This window comes from Phacochoerus africanus, chromosome 2 (genome assembly GCF_016906955.1).
Source record: "Phacochoerus africanus isolate WHEZ1 chromosome 2, ROS_Pafr_v1, whole genome shotgun sequence".
Classification (NCBI taxonomy): Eukaryota; Metazoa; Chordata; class Mammalia; order Artiodactyla; family Suidae; genus Phacochoerus; species Phacochoerus africanus.
The window spans coordinates 121776873-121795288 of NC_062545.1; the positions used below are offsets into that span (position 1 = coordinate 121776873).

Genomic DNA, 18416 nt, shown 5'->3' on the forward strand with positions numbered 1-18416 from the left:
GAGGAGAGGAGAAGCACAAACTACAATGTTCTAAAGCACTCATGTTTTAAAACAGGTGGAAAATACTATAAGATGGAGGATACGCCGAGATGAAGAAGGAAATGAAATTAAAGAAAGCAATGCTCGAATAGTCAAGTGGTCAGATGGAAGGTGAGCACAAATGCCTGAAGAGTGTGGAAATTACCCAAAATGTGGCTGGGAGGGATCCAGTTTTAGAATAAGACCTTATTTGGGGTATACCTCTTATTAAAGAATTTCCATGGTTTAGCCCCTTAAATAGTGTAGAAATCCTGAGAGAAATATAGGTAGTTGCGGGCCATACAGGCTGGTGGGAGAAATTACAAGTAGACTGGAAATGTCATCATCCTCTTTGGCTACAGCATAATAGTCCGGAAGAGGTAGTCCAACACCCCTCCCCATTGTGTGCTACTGACGATACGTTGACACTTTAGTAAAACTGCCTTTCCTAGTGGCTGAGGGAATGTCATAGCACTTTTCTACTTCTAAACATAAGCTTACAGCATGTTTTATTTCTATGTAGGTCATTTTCCACATCATGTCTTGATCTTTTCTTCCTTCTGAATTCTGAGTAAGGGGAGCAAGCTGCATCTGAATCACATTTTAAGTAAAGTAAAATGATAGAATGAAAGCTTTATGATTAACATGTCAAGTGTTCCTTTTTTTCAGCATGTCCCTGCATTTAGGCAATGAGGTGTTTGATGTTTACAAGGCTCCACTGCAGGGTGATCACAACCACCTTTTTATAAGACAAGGTACTGGTCTACAGGGACAAGCCGTCTTTAAAACCAAACTCACATTCAGGTAACAGTTCTCATCAACCTACTCCTTGTTATAGAAAAAGCAGTAAAATATAAATGTTGTTCAAAATGCCTCACTCTTGATTGGCATAACCTTATGGTATAGTTCACTGAAGACCAAGATCTGGTTCAGCATTTCATCAAGCACACTAAAAGTTGCTGTTTCACAGGGAACCAGGTCATGCTAACCAAACTTCCAGGAGACTGTTATGTTAACCAGAATGTCAGTTTATTAATTCCAGTGATTACTATAACTGCCAAGAAATCTAAGAATACTTGCTGGTCAGAGTGCCTTTCTTTTTAGTAAAACTGACTTGAGAGACTAACTCATAATTACAGGTTGTTAGTATGCATGCGATCAGAGGAAAGGCTGTGTACGTGGGTATGCAGGCTGAGGTCATTTTGCTCTTTAGGCTCTGCATCCATTACTGCTCCAGGGGTGTGGCCCCCAAGTAGCCCAAGATACTCAGCTCAATTGGAGAGAGCATTCCCCTTCTCTAGACATTGGAGGCAGTGCAATGAAATGCTCATGTTTTTCTTTTTTTGATTCTAAGCAAACCATCCTCTTTGAGTAATGCTTGCCCTTGGAAAGGGCACAATGTTCCTGTAGTTTTGTTTTATTTTGTTTTGTTTTTCAGGGTCACAGGTGTGGCATATGGAAGTTCCCAGGCTAGGGGTTGAATCAGAGCTGTAGCTGCTGTTTCCTACCCCACAGGAACAGCAACACAGGATCTGAGCCACGTCTGTGACATACACCACAACTTATGGCAACGCTGGATCCTTAACCCACTGAGTGAGGCTAGGGATTGAACCTGCATCCTCATGGATACTAGTTGGTTCATTACTGCTGAGCCATGGTAGGAACTCCAAGGGCACAATATTCTTAGTAATGACTTAGATTTTTGAGAATTGTAATGGTCAAGATTATAGGCTTTGGGTTCCAGTAGACCTGTATCTGAGTCCCACTTCCACTTGCATGACCTTGTGCAACTTTCTCAACTTTTCTTTGCCTCAGTTTTCTAATATTTAAAATGTAATAATTATAGAGGAGTTGTGAAAATGAAATCATATAACATGTAATACAAAAGCTCGTGGTTGGCACTTATTCAGTAAATGCAGCTTGAGTCCATCCGTTTGCTGCTTTAGAGGGTGATCATGCTGTGCAGGCCTTTTTTACTCCAGCTTTCTATATTTCACTTCAAAGAATGTTTGAGTAAATGAATGAAGGCAGTTTGGAATCCCCACCTGGTATATTGTTTTGTACCCCTTCCTATTTTTCCTAGAAATAGAAAATGGCCCCTGAACTCCTTTTTTTGTGAATTTGATATAACTGGCTTACAATTGTATTTGGAATTACTGAGATGTTTTTGTTCATTTCCTGCAGACCTCACTCTACAGACAGTGCCACACATAGAAAGATGACCCTGTCACTTGCAGATAGATGTTCAAAGACACAGAAGATTAGAATCTTACCAATGGCTGGTCGTGATCCTGAATGTCAACGCACAGAAATGATTAAGGTATGTTGCCTGAGCTTTACCCTGGTATTTTGTTCTGTTAAGGATAGCATTTCCAGAATTCCTATTGTGTGTGGCTCAGCAGAAACGAACCCAACTAGTTCGCATGAGGATGAGGGTTTGATCCCTGGCCTTGCTCAGTGGGTTAAGGATCTGCTGCTGCTTTGAGCTGTGGTATAGATCGCAGACATGGCTCAGATCCCCATTGCTGTCTGTGGCTGTGGCTGCAGCTGTGGTATAGCTCGGCAGCTGCAGTTCCAATTTGAAGCCTGCGAACTTCATATGCCGCAGGTGTGGCCCTAAAAGATTAAAAAAAAAAGTTAAAAAAAAGAATAGCATTTCCAAGAACGTTGTTCATCATCTTGTGTTGACCCACCTTTTCCTTCCAGCTGGTAGGACAGGGAGCTGGATTCATTTCCTAAGCATTTGGCAAACGGGTGATACAGCAGTGGTCCTAAAACGAACACTGGCTCAGGTTCTCTCCCACCAAATCCTGAGAGTTCAACAAACTGGTGACTGAAAGAATTTTAACTTTCACAAATAGTTTCAAGATGATTAAATCATCTATATCTACTTTAGAGTCCATGTCAAAAATCAGTGGAAATGCTAGAGATTTAGTCTAAGTAGAATATAAATAGATCAGAAATTCAAATAGGAGAGTGCCTAAAGGAGAGTCAGGGAAAGAATAACTTGTGGTTTTTAAGGACAGTATATAACATTCTACCTGGTAGATTTTCAAATTTGATTTAAATGTCAGACATAAACTCATGTCTGGGGCATTGTCTATAAATGATGGAGTGTGTGGCTTGGATTGATACCTTTGGCCTTCTGTGAAGCACTTGCTCTGAGAAGCTGAGCAGTGGTACAGTCTCATTCTCTCTGATCCCTGCTATATCCTGGCCACTGCCTTCCTTGGATTTAATTCCTTACTGCTGCAGGGCTTGGTGAGGCTAAGACATTTGGTTGCCTCAGGGCCTTTCTTTCTGTCTTTCTAGAGCCTCACCCACGGCATATGGAGGTTCCCAGGCTAGGGGTCTAATTGGAGCCGTAGCCGCCGGCCTACACCACAGCCACAGCAACACAGGATCCGAGCCACATCTTCGACCTACACCACAGCTCACAGCAACGCCGGATCCTTAACCCACTGAGCGGGGCCAGGGATCGAACCCACAACCTCATGGTTCCTAGTCGTAATTGTTAACTACTAAGCCAGGATGGGGACAACCTCAGGGCTTTTCTTAGTAATCTGTCAGCTGAAGGTTTACATCTGAGGCCCTGCTTTTTGCTTACAAGGCACGTTAATTACATCAGATTCAGTAGCAGCCCCTAACCCAGTAGTGTGTGGGGGCTTTGGCTTTGGAGTCTGACTTCTTGCCCCATTTCCCTACCTTTTCTCCTGAAAGTAGGGAAGCTAGATGTACCTACAGACCCCAGGACCACCTTGAGAGATGCCCCACGCCCTTTTTCACTTCCCCAGCTTCTGTGGAAACACACAAGGAATCAGCTAATTTGTTCTTAATCCCTGTTCTACTGACAGTGATTTTTACTCTGTACTCAGTACAACCACACACTACTTAATGAAACAGTGTCTAATAGCATGATTAGAATTGTATGCAGTAGTACAAAACAAGCAAATGAGGAATCAAAACAATGCCAAAATATCCCGGATCTCTCATACCCTGGCCCTGCCTTGTGAACACTTTTGTGCAGAAAGCCAGGCAAATGGAAGGGAATGAAGGCTCTACTTGGGAACTTGGGGATGCTCCCCTACTAGCACCTCCCTGACCTACCGTCAGGAGCTGTGCTAGTCTGGTGGAGTCAGTCTGGTGGAGCCTGGGCAAGTCAGGGATCTGTCTCAGGTGAAGAGACACTGCCTCCCTCTTGCACCCCCTGGGTCTGGATGAGCTTCCGCAGGCCCGTTGCTGCTCTCTGGGCTCTGCCTGGCAGCACAAGGGACACTGCAGCTCTCACGGCCATGCCTGTGCTACTTTTGACAGGGTGGGTACTGTGAGGGAGGCTTTCATTTCACCCTTGTGTTGTCTTCATGCCCGGGAACCAAACAAGATGATGACCTGTGTGGTAGCAGAGCTGTGACTTGGAGAGAACTGCCCCCTGAGGACATAGATGTTATCCTGGGGGAGGCCTTTACATTTTTTTTTTTTTTTTTAAGTTCAGCTGTTTATTTGCTTCTTTACAGAAAGAAGAAGAACGTTTGCGGGCTTCTATTCGTAGGGAGTCTCAGCAGCGCCGAATGAGAGAGAAACAGCACCAGCGGGGGCTGAGCGCTAGTTACCTAGAACCTGATCGATATGATGAGGAGGAGGAAGGCGAGGAGTCCATCAGCTTGGCTGCCATTAAAAACCGATACAAAGGGGGCATTCGAGGTGAGTTTGTGCAGAAGTTAAATTTCACCATTTCCGAAGTCCAGGATTTTATCTTTGCATTTGACTTACTCTTAATGCCCAGTCACCACACATTTTAGTTGTAAAGAACCAGCGTGAATGAGTGAGACATTTCAGGGTCTAAATGGCAAGTCACTCTGGGATCCATTCACATCAGCCAGAAAGGGTTGAGGCTGCTTGTGCTTCTCTTTCAGACTTGTCCTCAAGCTTCTGCTTTCTGGTTTGAAAGTCTGCCAATTATATTTTGAACTTTTCTCAGCTTTTTTTTTTTTTAATTACTAATTAGAAACCAAGAAGTTCAATTTTTCAGAGAATACATGTGTTTTCTTTCACAGTTATCCTGGGCACATTCCCTTCTTTCATAAGTACCAGTAATTTATAATGGTTAACATTTATTCAGGATAACTCAAGTCAAAACACATGTCCTGTTTGATCTTCAGAACAGTGTTGGGATTCAGTTACTGTTACTATTTTGTTTTGTTTTGTTTTTTCCATTTTTTTTTATTACTCAAATGAATTTATCACATCTGTAGTTGTATAATGATCATAACAATCTGATTTCACAGGATTTCCATCCCATAGCCCAAGCACATCCCCTCACCCCCCAAACTGTCTCCTCCGGAGACCATAAGTTTTTCAATGTCTGTGAGTCAGCATCTGTTCTGCAAAGAAGTTCATTGTGTCCTTTTTTCAGATTCCACATGTCAGTGAAAGCATTTGATGTTAGTGTCTCATTGTCTAACTTCACTTAGCATGATAATTTTTAGGTCTACCAATGTTGCTGCAAATGCCCTTATTTCTTTCTTTTTCATGGCTGACTAGTATTCCATTATGTACATGTACCACATCTTCTTTGTCCACTCCTCTGTCGATGAACATTTAGGTTGTTTCCATGTCTTGGCTATTGTATGTAGTGCTGCAGTGAACATTGGAGTACATGTGTCTTTTCGAGTCATGGTTTTCTCTGGATAGATGCCCAGGAGTGGGAATGCTGGATCAAATGATAGTTCTATTTTTAGTTTTCTGAGGAATCTCCATACTGTTTTCCCACAGTGGTTGCACCAACTTACAATCCCACCAATAGTGTAATAGGGTTCCTTTTTCTCCACACCCTTTCTATCGTTTATTGTTTGTAGATTTTTTGATGATGGCCTGGTTGGTGTAAGGTGGTACCTCATAGTGGTTTTGATTTGCATTTCTCTAATGATGAGTGATGTTGAACATATTTCCATGTGTTTTTTGGCCATCTGTATGTCTTCTTTGAAGAATTGTCTGTGTAGATCTTCTGCCCATTTTTTGATTGGGCTGGTTTTTTTTTTTTTTTTTGGTATTGAGCAGTAGGAGGTGTTTATAAATTTTGGAGATGAATCCCTTGTCAGTCACTTCATTTGCAAATATTTTCTCCCATCCTGTGGGTTGTCTTTTTGTTTTGTTTAGGGTTTCCTTTGCTGTTTCCTGTGCAGAAACTTTGAAGTTTAATTAAGTCCCATTTGTTTATTTTTGTTTTTATTGTCATTACTCTAGGAGGTGGATCTGAGAAGATATTGCTATGGTTTATGTCAGAGGTGTTTGCCTATGTTTTCTTCTAAGAGTTTTATAGTATCTGGTCTTATATCTAGGTCTTTAATCCATTTTGAGTTTATTTTTGTATATGATGTTAAGAAATGTTCTAATTTCATTCTTTTTCATGTAGCTGTCCAGTTCTCCCAGAACCACTTATTGAACAGGCTGTCTTTTCTGCATTGTATATTCTTGCCTCCTTTGTCATAGATGAGTTGACTGTAGGTGTATGTGCTTAATTCTGGGCATTCTATCCCGTTCCACTGATCTCTGTTTCTGTCTTTGTGCCAGTATATATGGTTTTGATGACTGTAGCTTTGTAGTATAGTCTGAGGTCAGGGAACCTGATTCCTCCAGCTCCACTTTTCTTCCCCTGGTTGTTTTTTGTTTGTTTGTTTGTTTGTTCGTTTATGGTTTCCTTTGTTTTGTAACAGCTTGTAAGTTTGATTAGGTCCTGTTTATTTTTATTTTTGTTTTTATTTCTATTGCCTTGGGAGACCTAAGAAGACATTTGTATGATTTATTTCAGATAGTGTTTTTCCAGATCACTGTCTTTTTAAAGTCATTCACAAATCTTACTCCTTTTTTTTTTTTTTCAGAGGAACGGGCCAGAATCTATTCATCAGACAGTGATGAGGGATCAGAAGAAGATAAGGCTCAAAGATTACTCAAAGCAAAGAAACTCACCAGTGATGAGGTAAAACCAAATTTATTCAGTTTTAGAGGTTCATCCTATACCCACAGGTCAGTTCCTTGCATGAAGAGGACCTCATAGCCCAGGATCAGAGACATATGCCTACATGCTTCACTGAAGTTCAGTGAGATAAATCTAGTAACAGGACTGGGAGTGGCTCAGAGGAGGTCTGATCCCTCTGCTCAGAGAAGGAGCACTCTTGCTGGGTGTTGGAAGAAGAACGCTAGCTTACAGTAATAAGCCAGGGTGGGCATGCCAGGTATATGGAAAGGCCAGTGAGAAGACATGTGTCCCTGCAATACCAAGGCTCCACTAGAGAACTAGAAATCATTAGTGTGGGTAGATCAGAACCTGTAACTCATTTATTTCTTTCTTTTCAATTTTTTTTTAATTACAGAAATAGTTATAGTAGAAAGATCTGTTTTCTTTTTATTTAGATGAACTAGTATTTTAAATAGTATTGAGTGATTCAGTAAAATAAATTTCCATGTATTACTGAAATAATGACATTTCAAAAGAATTTTAACTATTTTTTTTTTTGTCTTTTTGCCATTTCTTGGGCCGCTCCTGTGGCATATGGAGATTCCCAGGCTAGGGGTCGAATTGGAGCTGTAGCCACCGGCATACACCAGAGTGATAGCAGCAAGGGATCCGAGCCGTGTCTGCAACCTACACCACAGCTCACGGCAACGCCAGATCCTTAACCCACTGAGCGAGGCCAGGGATTGAACCCGCCACCTCATGGTTCCTAGTCGGATTCGTTAACCACTAAGCCACGACGGGAACTCCTTAACTTCTATTTTTAACAGTGTCCTTTTCAAATTATAAGAGTACAGGTGCTGAGAAATTTTAAGTCTTTTTTCAAGAAATAATGGACATACAACATTATATAACTTCATATTAATTTCAGGTGTACAACACAATGATTTGATCAATGTATGTGTATATTATTGGAAAACAGTCACCACAGTAGTCTAATTAACATTCATCACTGCAGTAGTTATTTTTTTCTTGTAATGACAAGTTTTAAGATCTCTGCTTTTAGCAACTTTAAACTGTACAATACAGTATTATTAACTGTAGTCAGCATGCTGTATGTTACATCCCCATAACTTACTTATTTGTCTTTTTAGATTATTTTATTTTAGATTATTTTACCTTTGGTGTTTTTGAATTTTTCTGTGGTATGTATTTTGTATTTTTATTTTTCTGACTGGGATTTGTTAGACTTTCTGAATCTGTAGATTGGTATCTTTCATCAATTGTGAAAATTTGTCAGGCATCAATTCTTCGTATATTATTTCTGTACCATTCTGTCTCTCCTTTTTTCATGAAACTGATTAGATGCATATTATTCCTTCTCACTTTATCCTCCATGACTCTCAGTCCATCTTTTATATTTTCCATGTCTTTATCTCTCTTCATTCTAGGATAGTTCTTCAGATCCTTGTTCACTGCTTCTTTCTTCTAACATGTTGTTAATCTCTTTTGCTGTATTCTTACTTTGTTTTTTATCTCTAGAGGTTTAGTTTCTTTTTCAAATTGGTCATTTAAAAAAATCCTGCTCCTAACTCTTATTTTTCAATTTCTTCTTTTTATGTCCTTAAATATTTTAAACCTACATGTATGGTCTTTTATGTCTGATAATTCCAGTGTCTAAAGTCTTTATATGTGCGATTTTACCACCTGTTACTTCTGCCAGCCCTATTTCATGATGACTTATTTCTCCATGTGTTCTGTGAGTAAATGATTGATTTATTTAGCTCAGATCAATGGGAATTTTTGTGAACTAGTTTGGTAGATTTCTCCAAAGATAATATGTATTTGCTTCTTCCAGATACCTTGGGCATCTGCCACCTAGGACCACTTTAAATTATATTCTTGGAATAAGGTCTTTTTAGTTTTACTGGAAGTATGAGTGCTGGCCTTTGGGTTTTTGTTTTGTTTTGTTTTTTAGGGCCGTACCCACGGCATATGGAGGTTCCCAGGCTAGGGGTCTGATCAGAGCCACAGCTGCTAGGCTACACCACAGCCAAGGCAACACCAGATCCGACCCGCATCTGTGACCTATACCACAGCTAATGGCAATGTTGGATCCTTGACCCACTGAGCGAGGCCAGCGATCGAACTCATAACCTCATGGTTCCTAGTGGGATTTGTTTCCAATGCACCATGATGGGAACTCCACTGGCTTTTGGGTTTAAATTTTCCTAGAAATTTTTAGTTTTTGTCTTATCCCCTGTTAATTAGTTCTAATGTTTGAGATTAGAAATTATCCTTTTGGGGTTCCTATTGTGGCTCAGCAGGTTAAGAACCTGACTGGTATCCATGAGGATGCATGTTCAATCCCTGGCCTTGCTCAGAGGGTTAAGGGTCCAGCATTACCACAAGCTGCAATGTAGGTTGCAGATGTGGCTCGGATCTGGCTTTGCTGAGGCTGTGGCATAGGCTGGCAGTTGCAGCTCTAATTCGACCCCTAGCCTGGGAACTTCCATATGCTGTAGGTGTGGCCCTAAAAAAAAGCGGTGGGAGGGGGGAAGCATTTATCCTTGTAGGTGTTTGGAACAGAGATTCGCAGATTACATCCCACTGACCTATTTTCTGACCTGCCACCTATTTTATCAGATAAAGTGGTTTTTTTTTTTTTTTGGAATCTACCCCTGGTTATTCATTTTATGTACTTGTCTATGGATGTTTTCCTTCTTCAGTGACAGAGTTGATTAGTTGCAACAGAAACCTTATGTCTTATAAATCCTAAGACATTTATTATCAGGCCCTTTACCAAAAGGGTTTGCTGACCCCCGCCTCAGAGAAATGAGCCTGGGCTTTTTTCTAACTCACCTTAACACTAACATATGCAGTCCTTTGTGGTCTGCTATTAATCTGTTCCACTTGGCCTTTGTCTCCTGACCTCAGTATCCTGCAAAGCATAAAAACCAAAGCTCATGTTCATAACAGTTTGGTAAAGGTCTTCAAGGAGAAAGTCTGCTTTAGTGCTCTGCCTTATCTCTCTGGTTTCTTACTTTTGCTTAATTTTTGGCCTCTGATTATACCTTCATTTCATGCCATCGCATTGGTTTGTTTACATTTTTTTCATCGTTGTTATTTTCAGGGAGGGTTATTCAAAGTATTGTCCTGCCATGTTGCAGGAACATTGTTGTGTTCCTTTTATTCATGATTTTAATGTATTTTGATCATTTTGACCTTCTGAGAACTGAGTTTCTGTGAGCTTTTCTCATGTGAAAACGAATTTTGTTCTTGCATTATTGTTTGTTAGTCAGAACATCTAATATTCCCTAGTTTTTTTGTGGGCAGTGGCTTGCTAGGAACTAGACAAAAATTGTTAAATTATTCTAGAACAGATTTGTTTTAAATTAGATGGGAAACATCTTAATGATGCATTTATAGTGTGTTGAACTATTGGCAAACATGAATCCTCATCTAAGCAGATGGTATTTTATTTCTTGGCAAGCAGAAACTATGAATGAAAATTGATAAGTGCCATGGACTCCTGTTTACTCCTAGTCTCAGAAATGAGAATTCTAAATGTGATCCACCAAATAGCCTTCTTCTAGACTGGGCAACTGCAAACCTATACCAGCCTGACTTAAAAATGTCTCTTGCAAATGCCTCCTCACTACCCTCTACCTTTCTCACCCAAATACTCTCTGTGCCTCCTTTCCTGACAAAGAGATATTACTTCAGCCTGGACCTCCCAACCTCCCAACCCCTGCCTCTGCTGCCCCCACTGCCCCCTTTGCCACAGTTTGAGTCCTGGTGTGGGTTACAGTGGGAGAGAGGAGGAAAGGGATCATACATGCTCTAGGTCCCTCCTCTTATTTGTGCACCAACCCCCAACCACACGCCATGAGCCTAGGTATTCCTCTGAGGTGATGGCAAGTTTTCAGACCCTGAGTTCCCCATACCAGAGGACCACCGTTGTCATCCAAGCATTCCTTGATATGGAGGCAAAGGGCCTGGGTCAGGATTAGAATGAACTGGATTACTGCATCTTGGCCTGAAATGGTAGATCGAGTCATCTCACATTTCCAAATCTGTTTCCTCATCTCTTCTGTGGGATTTATCCTCACTGTCTTGTAGTGTTGTTGTTTTATAGTTTTCCTCCCTCAGCAGTGTCTAAGTTGCAAAAAACCTCGACATTATTTATTTATTTATTTATTTATTTTGTCTTTTTGCCTTTTCTAGGGCCGCTCCTGCGGCATATGGAGGTTCCCAGGCTAGGGGTTGAATCAGAGCTGTAGCCACCAGCCTACGCCAGAGCCACAGCAACGCGGGATCTGAGCCACGTCTGCGACCTACACCACAGCTCACGGCAATGCTGGATCCTTAACCCACTGAGCAAGGGCAGGGACTGAACCCGCAACCTCATGGTTCCTAGTCGGATTCGTTAACCACTGCGCCATGACAGGAACTCCCCTAGACATTATTTTTGTAAGCAGTGAAAACTTTAGAAAGCCTAAACCTCTCCAGAAGTAGAGGAGAAACTGGAAGAGGGAAAGACCCCTGTGGAAAGGAACATGCGGACAGTAGGAAGGAAGGGCATTATGGGCAGGCCTTAGCTTTCTTGCATGAAAGAGGTGACGTGCTGAGGACTACCTCCAGTGAACATGGTGCTGGTGATCTGTTTCTTTTGCTAGTCTCTCTGCCTCCCCCCCACCCCACCTCAGCTCTGCCTCATGCAACCTCTGTTTCTCCCTTAGCAACCCTGCCTTACCTGTCAGTCTCGCTATTTATGGAGCCATCAGCAACTTGAAACCAGCATGGCTCAGCATCCCCTCCAGTGTGTGGTTTTCCCACGATTGGGATTCTGAATGTGTTTCCTAGAAGCCTTGACAACTCTTCCTATTGGTCTCTTATACTTTAGAACAACCTTCTTAATGTATATTCTTAGGTATATTTTGGGTTAAATAAACTCTGGAACTGGTTTATGAGTTTTAGTTTTAAAAATAAATTGTTGGAAGGCAGCTCCATCGTAACTGTGGGCTGCCTGTTCCTGTGTCTCTAGGGACCTGAATTCATGGCTATGTTAGCAAGCCTTATCGTCTAACATGAGTATTTTTTTGTCATTTGTTGCATTTACATGGCATAGGGATTTATTCCAGCTATGTTCAGTAAGGCATAATCTCATGTCCCTAATTTCACAAAATGAGGTCTCTTGAAGGTTGTCACTCACTTTCTAAGTCCTGGGAATAGCAGGCCTGGTGCCTTTGCTGTTCTTTACTGTACTTGCCTTGGCTGCCAGGGAAGTCAGTCCTAGAAGGATTTTTCAAAGCAGAATTCCACAGTGTCTTACCCTAGGCAGTGGATTAGAACTGGTGCTGATTCAACTTCTCTTTCAGAGCTTTGACCTGGCTCCTGACCTCCCAGCTGTTGGGCCCTATCTAGGGTCCTTTAGGGCAGGCTCTACCACCTTTTAGAAGTACCCTGCCAGTTCTTTATTCAGTCAAATTTAAACCTATTAAAGAATTTAGAGCTGAAGAGACCACATACACTGAAGTTTACCTGGGGAAGGTTGCCACAGTCAGGCTTGCATGCAAAGTGTTCAAGATAAGATTCTTCAGGTGAAAATAAATGAAGAGATAAGTGGTGGTAAGAGTCAATGTGCTCTTTGCCCATGTAGACATGGGGTTGCGGGGGAAGTATCTGGGTTTGTTCCAGGTTGGGGAGTAGGAAGGAGACTTGTCACAGCCTGGGGGCAGGATCCATCCTCCTGTCTTACTGTTGGGGTAACTTACTGCTGCCAGCTAGGACGTAAGTGTAGGAAGACTTCCGGATCTCTTCCTCTGGATTCATAACTTTCACTTTGAATTTGCCAGTGGCTTCAGATCTGTGGGAAGACATTTGGGCCCATTAGGAAGGAAACAAGTGTCAGACGATATCATGTTCTTCAAAGGGCCAGGCATAGGGCCCCTCAGAAAAAGTGGCTATGTCAGTTTATACCCTGCATCCTGGGCAGGGTGGTAAGCTGCCTGTCCTTCCCCATCTTGGACCTTGAAACCATTTGTTCCCCCTGTTTAATTTTTGGTGAGAAGTCAAATTAAGACAATATTGGATTGTCATATTTAGTATCATTTCATTTTAATTAATATTTTATATTATTTAGAAGTTGATATGTTTTAATTCTATCTGTAAAATTGTTTGTAGATAACTTCCTGAATTTTTTTTCTATTGGAATGTTACACAACATATTTTAAGCAATGGAAACTTGTGTATGAGGCCTTTAATTTCTTTAAATACGTATTTTTTCAAATGTAAAAAAGCTATTCCAGCAGAAATTGACAGAACAATATAAATCAACTTTAATAAAGATTTTTTAAATAATTAAAAAGTCTTTTTTAGTTTATCCAAAGCAAGAAATTGTTATTGTAAAAAACTGAGTCTTTAAAATATAGAATCTTAAATAACGAAGGGCTGAAATGCTCAGGAAGTGGAGAAAAAAGCTTAAGTAAATACCTGATCAGAAACAGTGGTTATATAGGCTAACTTCTTGGGCTGAGTCCTCACCCTTCCCAGGGCAGATCCTGTTTCCACTTCCTGCAGGCCCCTCTCAATGTACGACAGCTTCTTCCCTGTGGGATGGATCATCGTTCCTTAGCTCTCCCTCTTGGTCCCGAAGTTGGGTTTTAGGGTTAGTTTTTAATTACTCTGTAGAGTCATTTTTGAACACCTCTTGTACTTGTAGATTTGGAAACTTGCCATGTCCTTAACCACTGATTTTATTCGGCTGGTAGATGTTCTTATTCAAACTGTAATGTTATTTTGGTTTTGCATAGAGTCATTCAGCTCAGCTAATTTTGAAAACTTTCCTAGAAATCTTCTCTGTGAACTTCTGGATTTTTAAAAATTTTTATCTGTTTAGGAAGGTGAACCTTCTGGAAAAAGAAAAGCAGAAGACGATGATAAAGCAAATAAAAAGCACAAGAAGTATGTGATCAGTGATGAAGAAGAAGAAGATGATGATTGAAATATAAAATATGAAAACTATATATTGTACAGTTTGTTTTGTAAATGTAAACATGAGTTATTTTGATTGAAATTAATTGGTCTGCTTTTGTGTAATTTTAATTGTAATAAAAAACTTTAAAAAGCAAGTTTCTCTTCAAGATATTGACTTCTCCCAAAGCAGGTTGACTTTGTTAATGCTTTATACTAAGTCTTTGGTTTTAGGGAGGTCATCCCAGGCCCCACACAGAAGCTTCCTGGCCAGAGCCAGATGAAGCAAGTAAGGCATCCTTTTAGGGCACAGAGTTTTTTTTTAAAGAGGCACAAAAAAAAGCCTCTGTAATTTTATTAGTTTTCTAGGGTTGCTGTAACAAGTTACTGAAAACTGAGTGGCTTAAAACCATAGAAACGTTTTCTCTCACAATTCTGAAGCCTGGAAGTCCTAAACCAAGGTGTTGTCAGGACCATGCTCCTTCCAAAGGGTCTAGGGAAGAAGTCTTCCTTGCCCTGTCCTAGCTCTGGAGGCTCCCAGTAATCCTTGGTTTGTAGCACCATAACTCTAATTTCTGCTTCTGTCTTCACATGGCTCATTTTCCTGTGTGTCTGCTCTGTGTCTCTGCCTCCAGATCCCACTTGTCCTTATAAGGACACCAATCAGTTGGTTTAGGGTCAACCCTAATCCAGTGTGACCTCATCTTAACTAATTACATCTGTAAAGATCATAATGTGAATTGAAGTCACAGAAATTCTGAGGTTCTGGGTGGATATGAATTTTGAGGGGTCTCTCTTCGGCTCACTACAGTAATCAAGTTAAATAACATTGCAATACAAAATTGTAAAAAAATTAATGCAAAAATCTATGCTGAACAAAAGTCAAACTTTCACATAAAGATGCTCTGATAGGGATGGGATTAGGGTAAGGCAAGTGAGAATTGCAAGGGAGAATTGCAGAAGTATGGAGCTGAATGGATAATATCTTTATTTAAAACTTTTGTATTTTGTTCATGGGTTTTTTTTTTTTGCATGGAATTTAAAATATATTGAACTGCAATATTATTTATCATAACCACTGAGATTTTGGAACCCCTTATATTTTTTTCCAATCTCCCTTGTTGCGTCCTAGTCATGGCCCTGCTTTCTCACAGCATGGTGGCTCGGTTCCAACAGTGAGCACCCCAAGAGAACTGTATTAGCTTTCTGGGGTACTTCTGATGGCACCTTTTATGGCTAGCATTGAAAGTCATGTCACAATCCACCACATTCTATTCATTAGAAGTGAGTTACTATTGTGAGCCCATATTTAAAGGGAGGGAAATTTGACTTCTCTTGACAGTAGGAATAGCAAAAATTAGCAGATGTATTTTAAATCTATATTTCAGATGCGCATACTTGTCTTTTCTGTGGTGCTCTTCTGCACACACTGTTTGTTTTTGCTTTTTAGGGCCGCACCCACTACATATGGAAATTCCCAGCCTAGGGGTCAAATTGGAGCTGTAGCTGCAGCAACAGCAACATAGGATCCGAGCCACATCTTTGACCTACACCGTGACTCATGGCAACACTGGATCCTTAACCCAGTGAGCAAGGCCAGGGATCAAACTAGTCCGGTTCGTAATGCACTGAGCCATGATGGGAACTCCTACACACACTGATTCATCTTTCCCTTATAAAGAGACTCTACCCCACCTCCTCCCTAGTGCTGTTAATACGATGACCCTGAAACTGGTTATAGAGAAAAAAGTGACATTGAAAAGAAGGTCCTAACTCACCACTGCATCACTTTGCTAAGTCAGAAAATTTCAGTCCCTTGCTATTTGTTGGCTTATCAAGTTGAAACTCCAATGCCTGGCCTTTAAAAGCCTTCATTCTGACTCTGTTCTTTCCAAGGCAACATAGTTTTGTTTTTGTTTTGCTAGTAGACACATGTATATGTCTGTGATTCAGCTCTTGTCTCTCATCTCCAAAGCAGTCTGGTTGTAGAGAGCTTAGTGATGCACGGCCAAGACTCTACAAACACACTTCAGCTTTGCCAGCTTCCCCCTGTCAGGGGGCGCTAGAGAAGACTTGGATCCTGGATAACAAAGAGAAGACTGCTCCTTCCTGTTTATTTATGGAACTTTCTGGGGGCTTCCTGTTGACTTGCAGTCTTTCAAGGGGAGCCTACCAACTCTTCTTCACACAAACAGAGGCAGTCTCTTCTCAGAGCAGCTCAATCCAGTTTGCAGTTTTACCAAGGCTTATAGAGCCAGCATCATTGTACTCCTGAGAGACTTAAATACCAGCTGGATACTTCCCTTCCTCAGGTATGAGTTTCAGCTCCAAGGGGCCCTGTCTGTAAGTTGTTAAGTTTAATAATAATTCTACTTTTCCCCTTTGTTCCCTTATCTCTAGGGGTGGACGTTGCTTTCTGAATTTGATACTTCTGTGACCCTTGAGAGTTCTCTGTGCTTTTTGTAACCAAGTCAATAACTTTAAACCTAATTATAATTTAAAAAATAACTATCTGTATAGACAACTGGTATGTTTTCTGTTGCCCAACTTGGACCCGACTGGATAGTCAGGGAAGCAAATCCTCGAAGATGAAGTGTGTCAGTGGGTTTGAGTTGGAACGCAGGTCTGATCTCACCCTGGAAACAGGGTGCTGGTGATCCATGGTGTGCCTTGGCGTCATGATGAATCATATTATCCTCCATGCTTGTGGATGATAAGGACTGTGGTGTGGAATGGATACTTATAGGGCCTTGGAGCACTAACAGAAAGTTTACGAGTTTAGGTCTTTAAATGTTTAGCTCTAGTCACGGTCAAAGAACCAGGGAGCATTCATGACAGCCCTTAAGGAATTTCCTATCTTGAAGTCAAAGGGCTGAGGTAGCTGCTGAAAATCAAACACTTACAATTGTGTGGTTGCAGAACTACAATATCAATTAAATTCACAGCCTCTTCAGGGAGGCTGAAAAATAAATTTTCGAGTCCTTCTGAGCCTCCCCTGCCTGTGAGAAGTTTTCCTCCCTATGTCTGAGGAAACTAGATTTTTGTTTTTCTTGTGTTTTTTGGATTTTTAAAAATTTTTTGGCCACATCCATGGCACATGGAAATTCCTGGACCAGTGATCAAACTTGCACCACAGCAGTGGCAATGCTGGATCCTTAACCTGCTGCGTCACAAGTGTACTCCAAAACTAGGTTGTTGGTTTTTTTTTTTTAATTTATATATAGTTGACTTACAATATTAGTTTCAGGTGTAGGAAACAGTTATTCAAGTGCTGTACAACATATCTTTGCAGCTTATTTCTTTCATCTATAGCAGTTTGTACCTCTTAATCCCCTACCCCTATTTTGTCCTTCCCCCTTTCCTCTCCCCAGTGGTAACCATTAGTTTGTTCTCTACATTGGTGAGTCTGTTTTATCATGTACACCAGTTTGTTTTATTTTTTAGATTCCATGTATAAGTAATAACAGTATTTGTCTTTGTCTGATTTATTTCACTTAGCATAATACCCTCTAGGTCCATCGGTGGTGTTGCAAATGGCAGAATTTTATTTTTTGTGGCTGAGTAATATTTCATTGTATATGTATACACTGTATCTTTTTTTTTTTTCTTATTTCTTTTTACAGCTGCACCCCTGGCATATGGAAGTTCCTGGGCCAGGGGTTGAATCGGTGCTGCAGCTGCTGGCCTATGCCACAGCCATAGCAACACTAGATCTGAACTGCATCTGTGACCTACGCCAAAGCTTGTAACAATGCCAGATCCTTAACCACTGATCGAGGCCAGGGAATCAAACCTCATAGACACTATGTCAGATTCTTAACCTGCTGAGTCACAACAGGAACTCCTACATCTTCTTTATCCATTTATCTGTTGTTGAACAGTTGGGTGCTTACATAGTCTTGGCTATTGTAAATAATGCTGCCATGAACATTTGGGTACATATACCTTTTTCAAATTGGTGTTTTTCATTTTTATTTTGTTTTTGTTATTTTCATATGTATACCAAGGAATGGAATTGCTGGATCATAGGGTAGTTCTACTTTTAGGTTTTTTGTTTGTTTGTTGTTGTTTTGTCATTTTAGGGCCACACATATGGCATATGGAATTCCCAGGCTAGGGATCAAATCAGAGCTGTAGCTGCCGGCCTACGCCATAGCCACAGCAACACAGGATCCTTAACCCACTGAGTGAGGCTAGGGATCGAACCCATGTCCTCGTGAACGCTAGTTGGGTTCGTTAACTGCTGAGCCACAACAGGAACTCCTACTTTTAGGTTTCTCATGAACCTCCATAGTATTTTCCATAGTGGCTGCACCAGTTAACATTCCCACCAATATTTGCAAGGGTTTCCTTTTCTCCACATTCTCATCAACATATGCTATTTGTAGACTTTCTGATAATTGCTATTTGGGCAACTGTGAGGTGATATCTCACTATGGTTTTGATTTCCATTTCTCTGATGATTAGCAAC

At 40.9% G+C, this 18416-nt stretch overlaps 1 protein-coding gene across 2 annotated transcripts in view; it reads left to right on the plus strand.

The window, feature by feature from the left end:
- The window catches only part of LEO1 (LEO1 homolog, Paf1/RNA polymerase II complex component), a 36764-nt gene extending 22661 nt beyond the window's left edge, over positions 1-14103 (plus strand). The window contains exons 7-12 of one of the 2 annotated variants that reach the window (XM_047766338.1): positions 56-150; positions 688-822; positions 2203-2338; positions 4533-4719; positions 6897-6994; positions 13872-14103. In XM_047766338.1, coding sequence (XP_047622294.1) covers positions 56-150; positions 688-822; positions 2203-2338; positions 4533-4719; positions 6897-6994; positions 13872-13976 — 756 coding nt within the window. In that variant the 3' untranslated portion in view covers positions 13977-14103. The remainder of the gene's footprint in view (positions 1-55; positions 151-687; positions 823-2202; positions 2339-4532; positions 4720-6896; positions 6995-13871) is intronic. The other variant, XM_047766339.1, reaches the window with a different exon arrangement.
- Positions 14104-18416: the final 4313 nt, after the last annotated feature.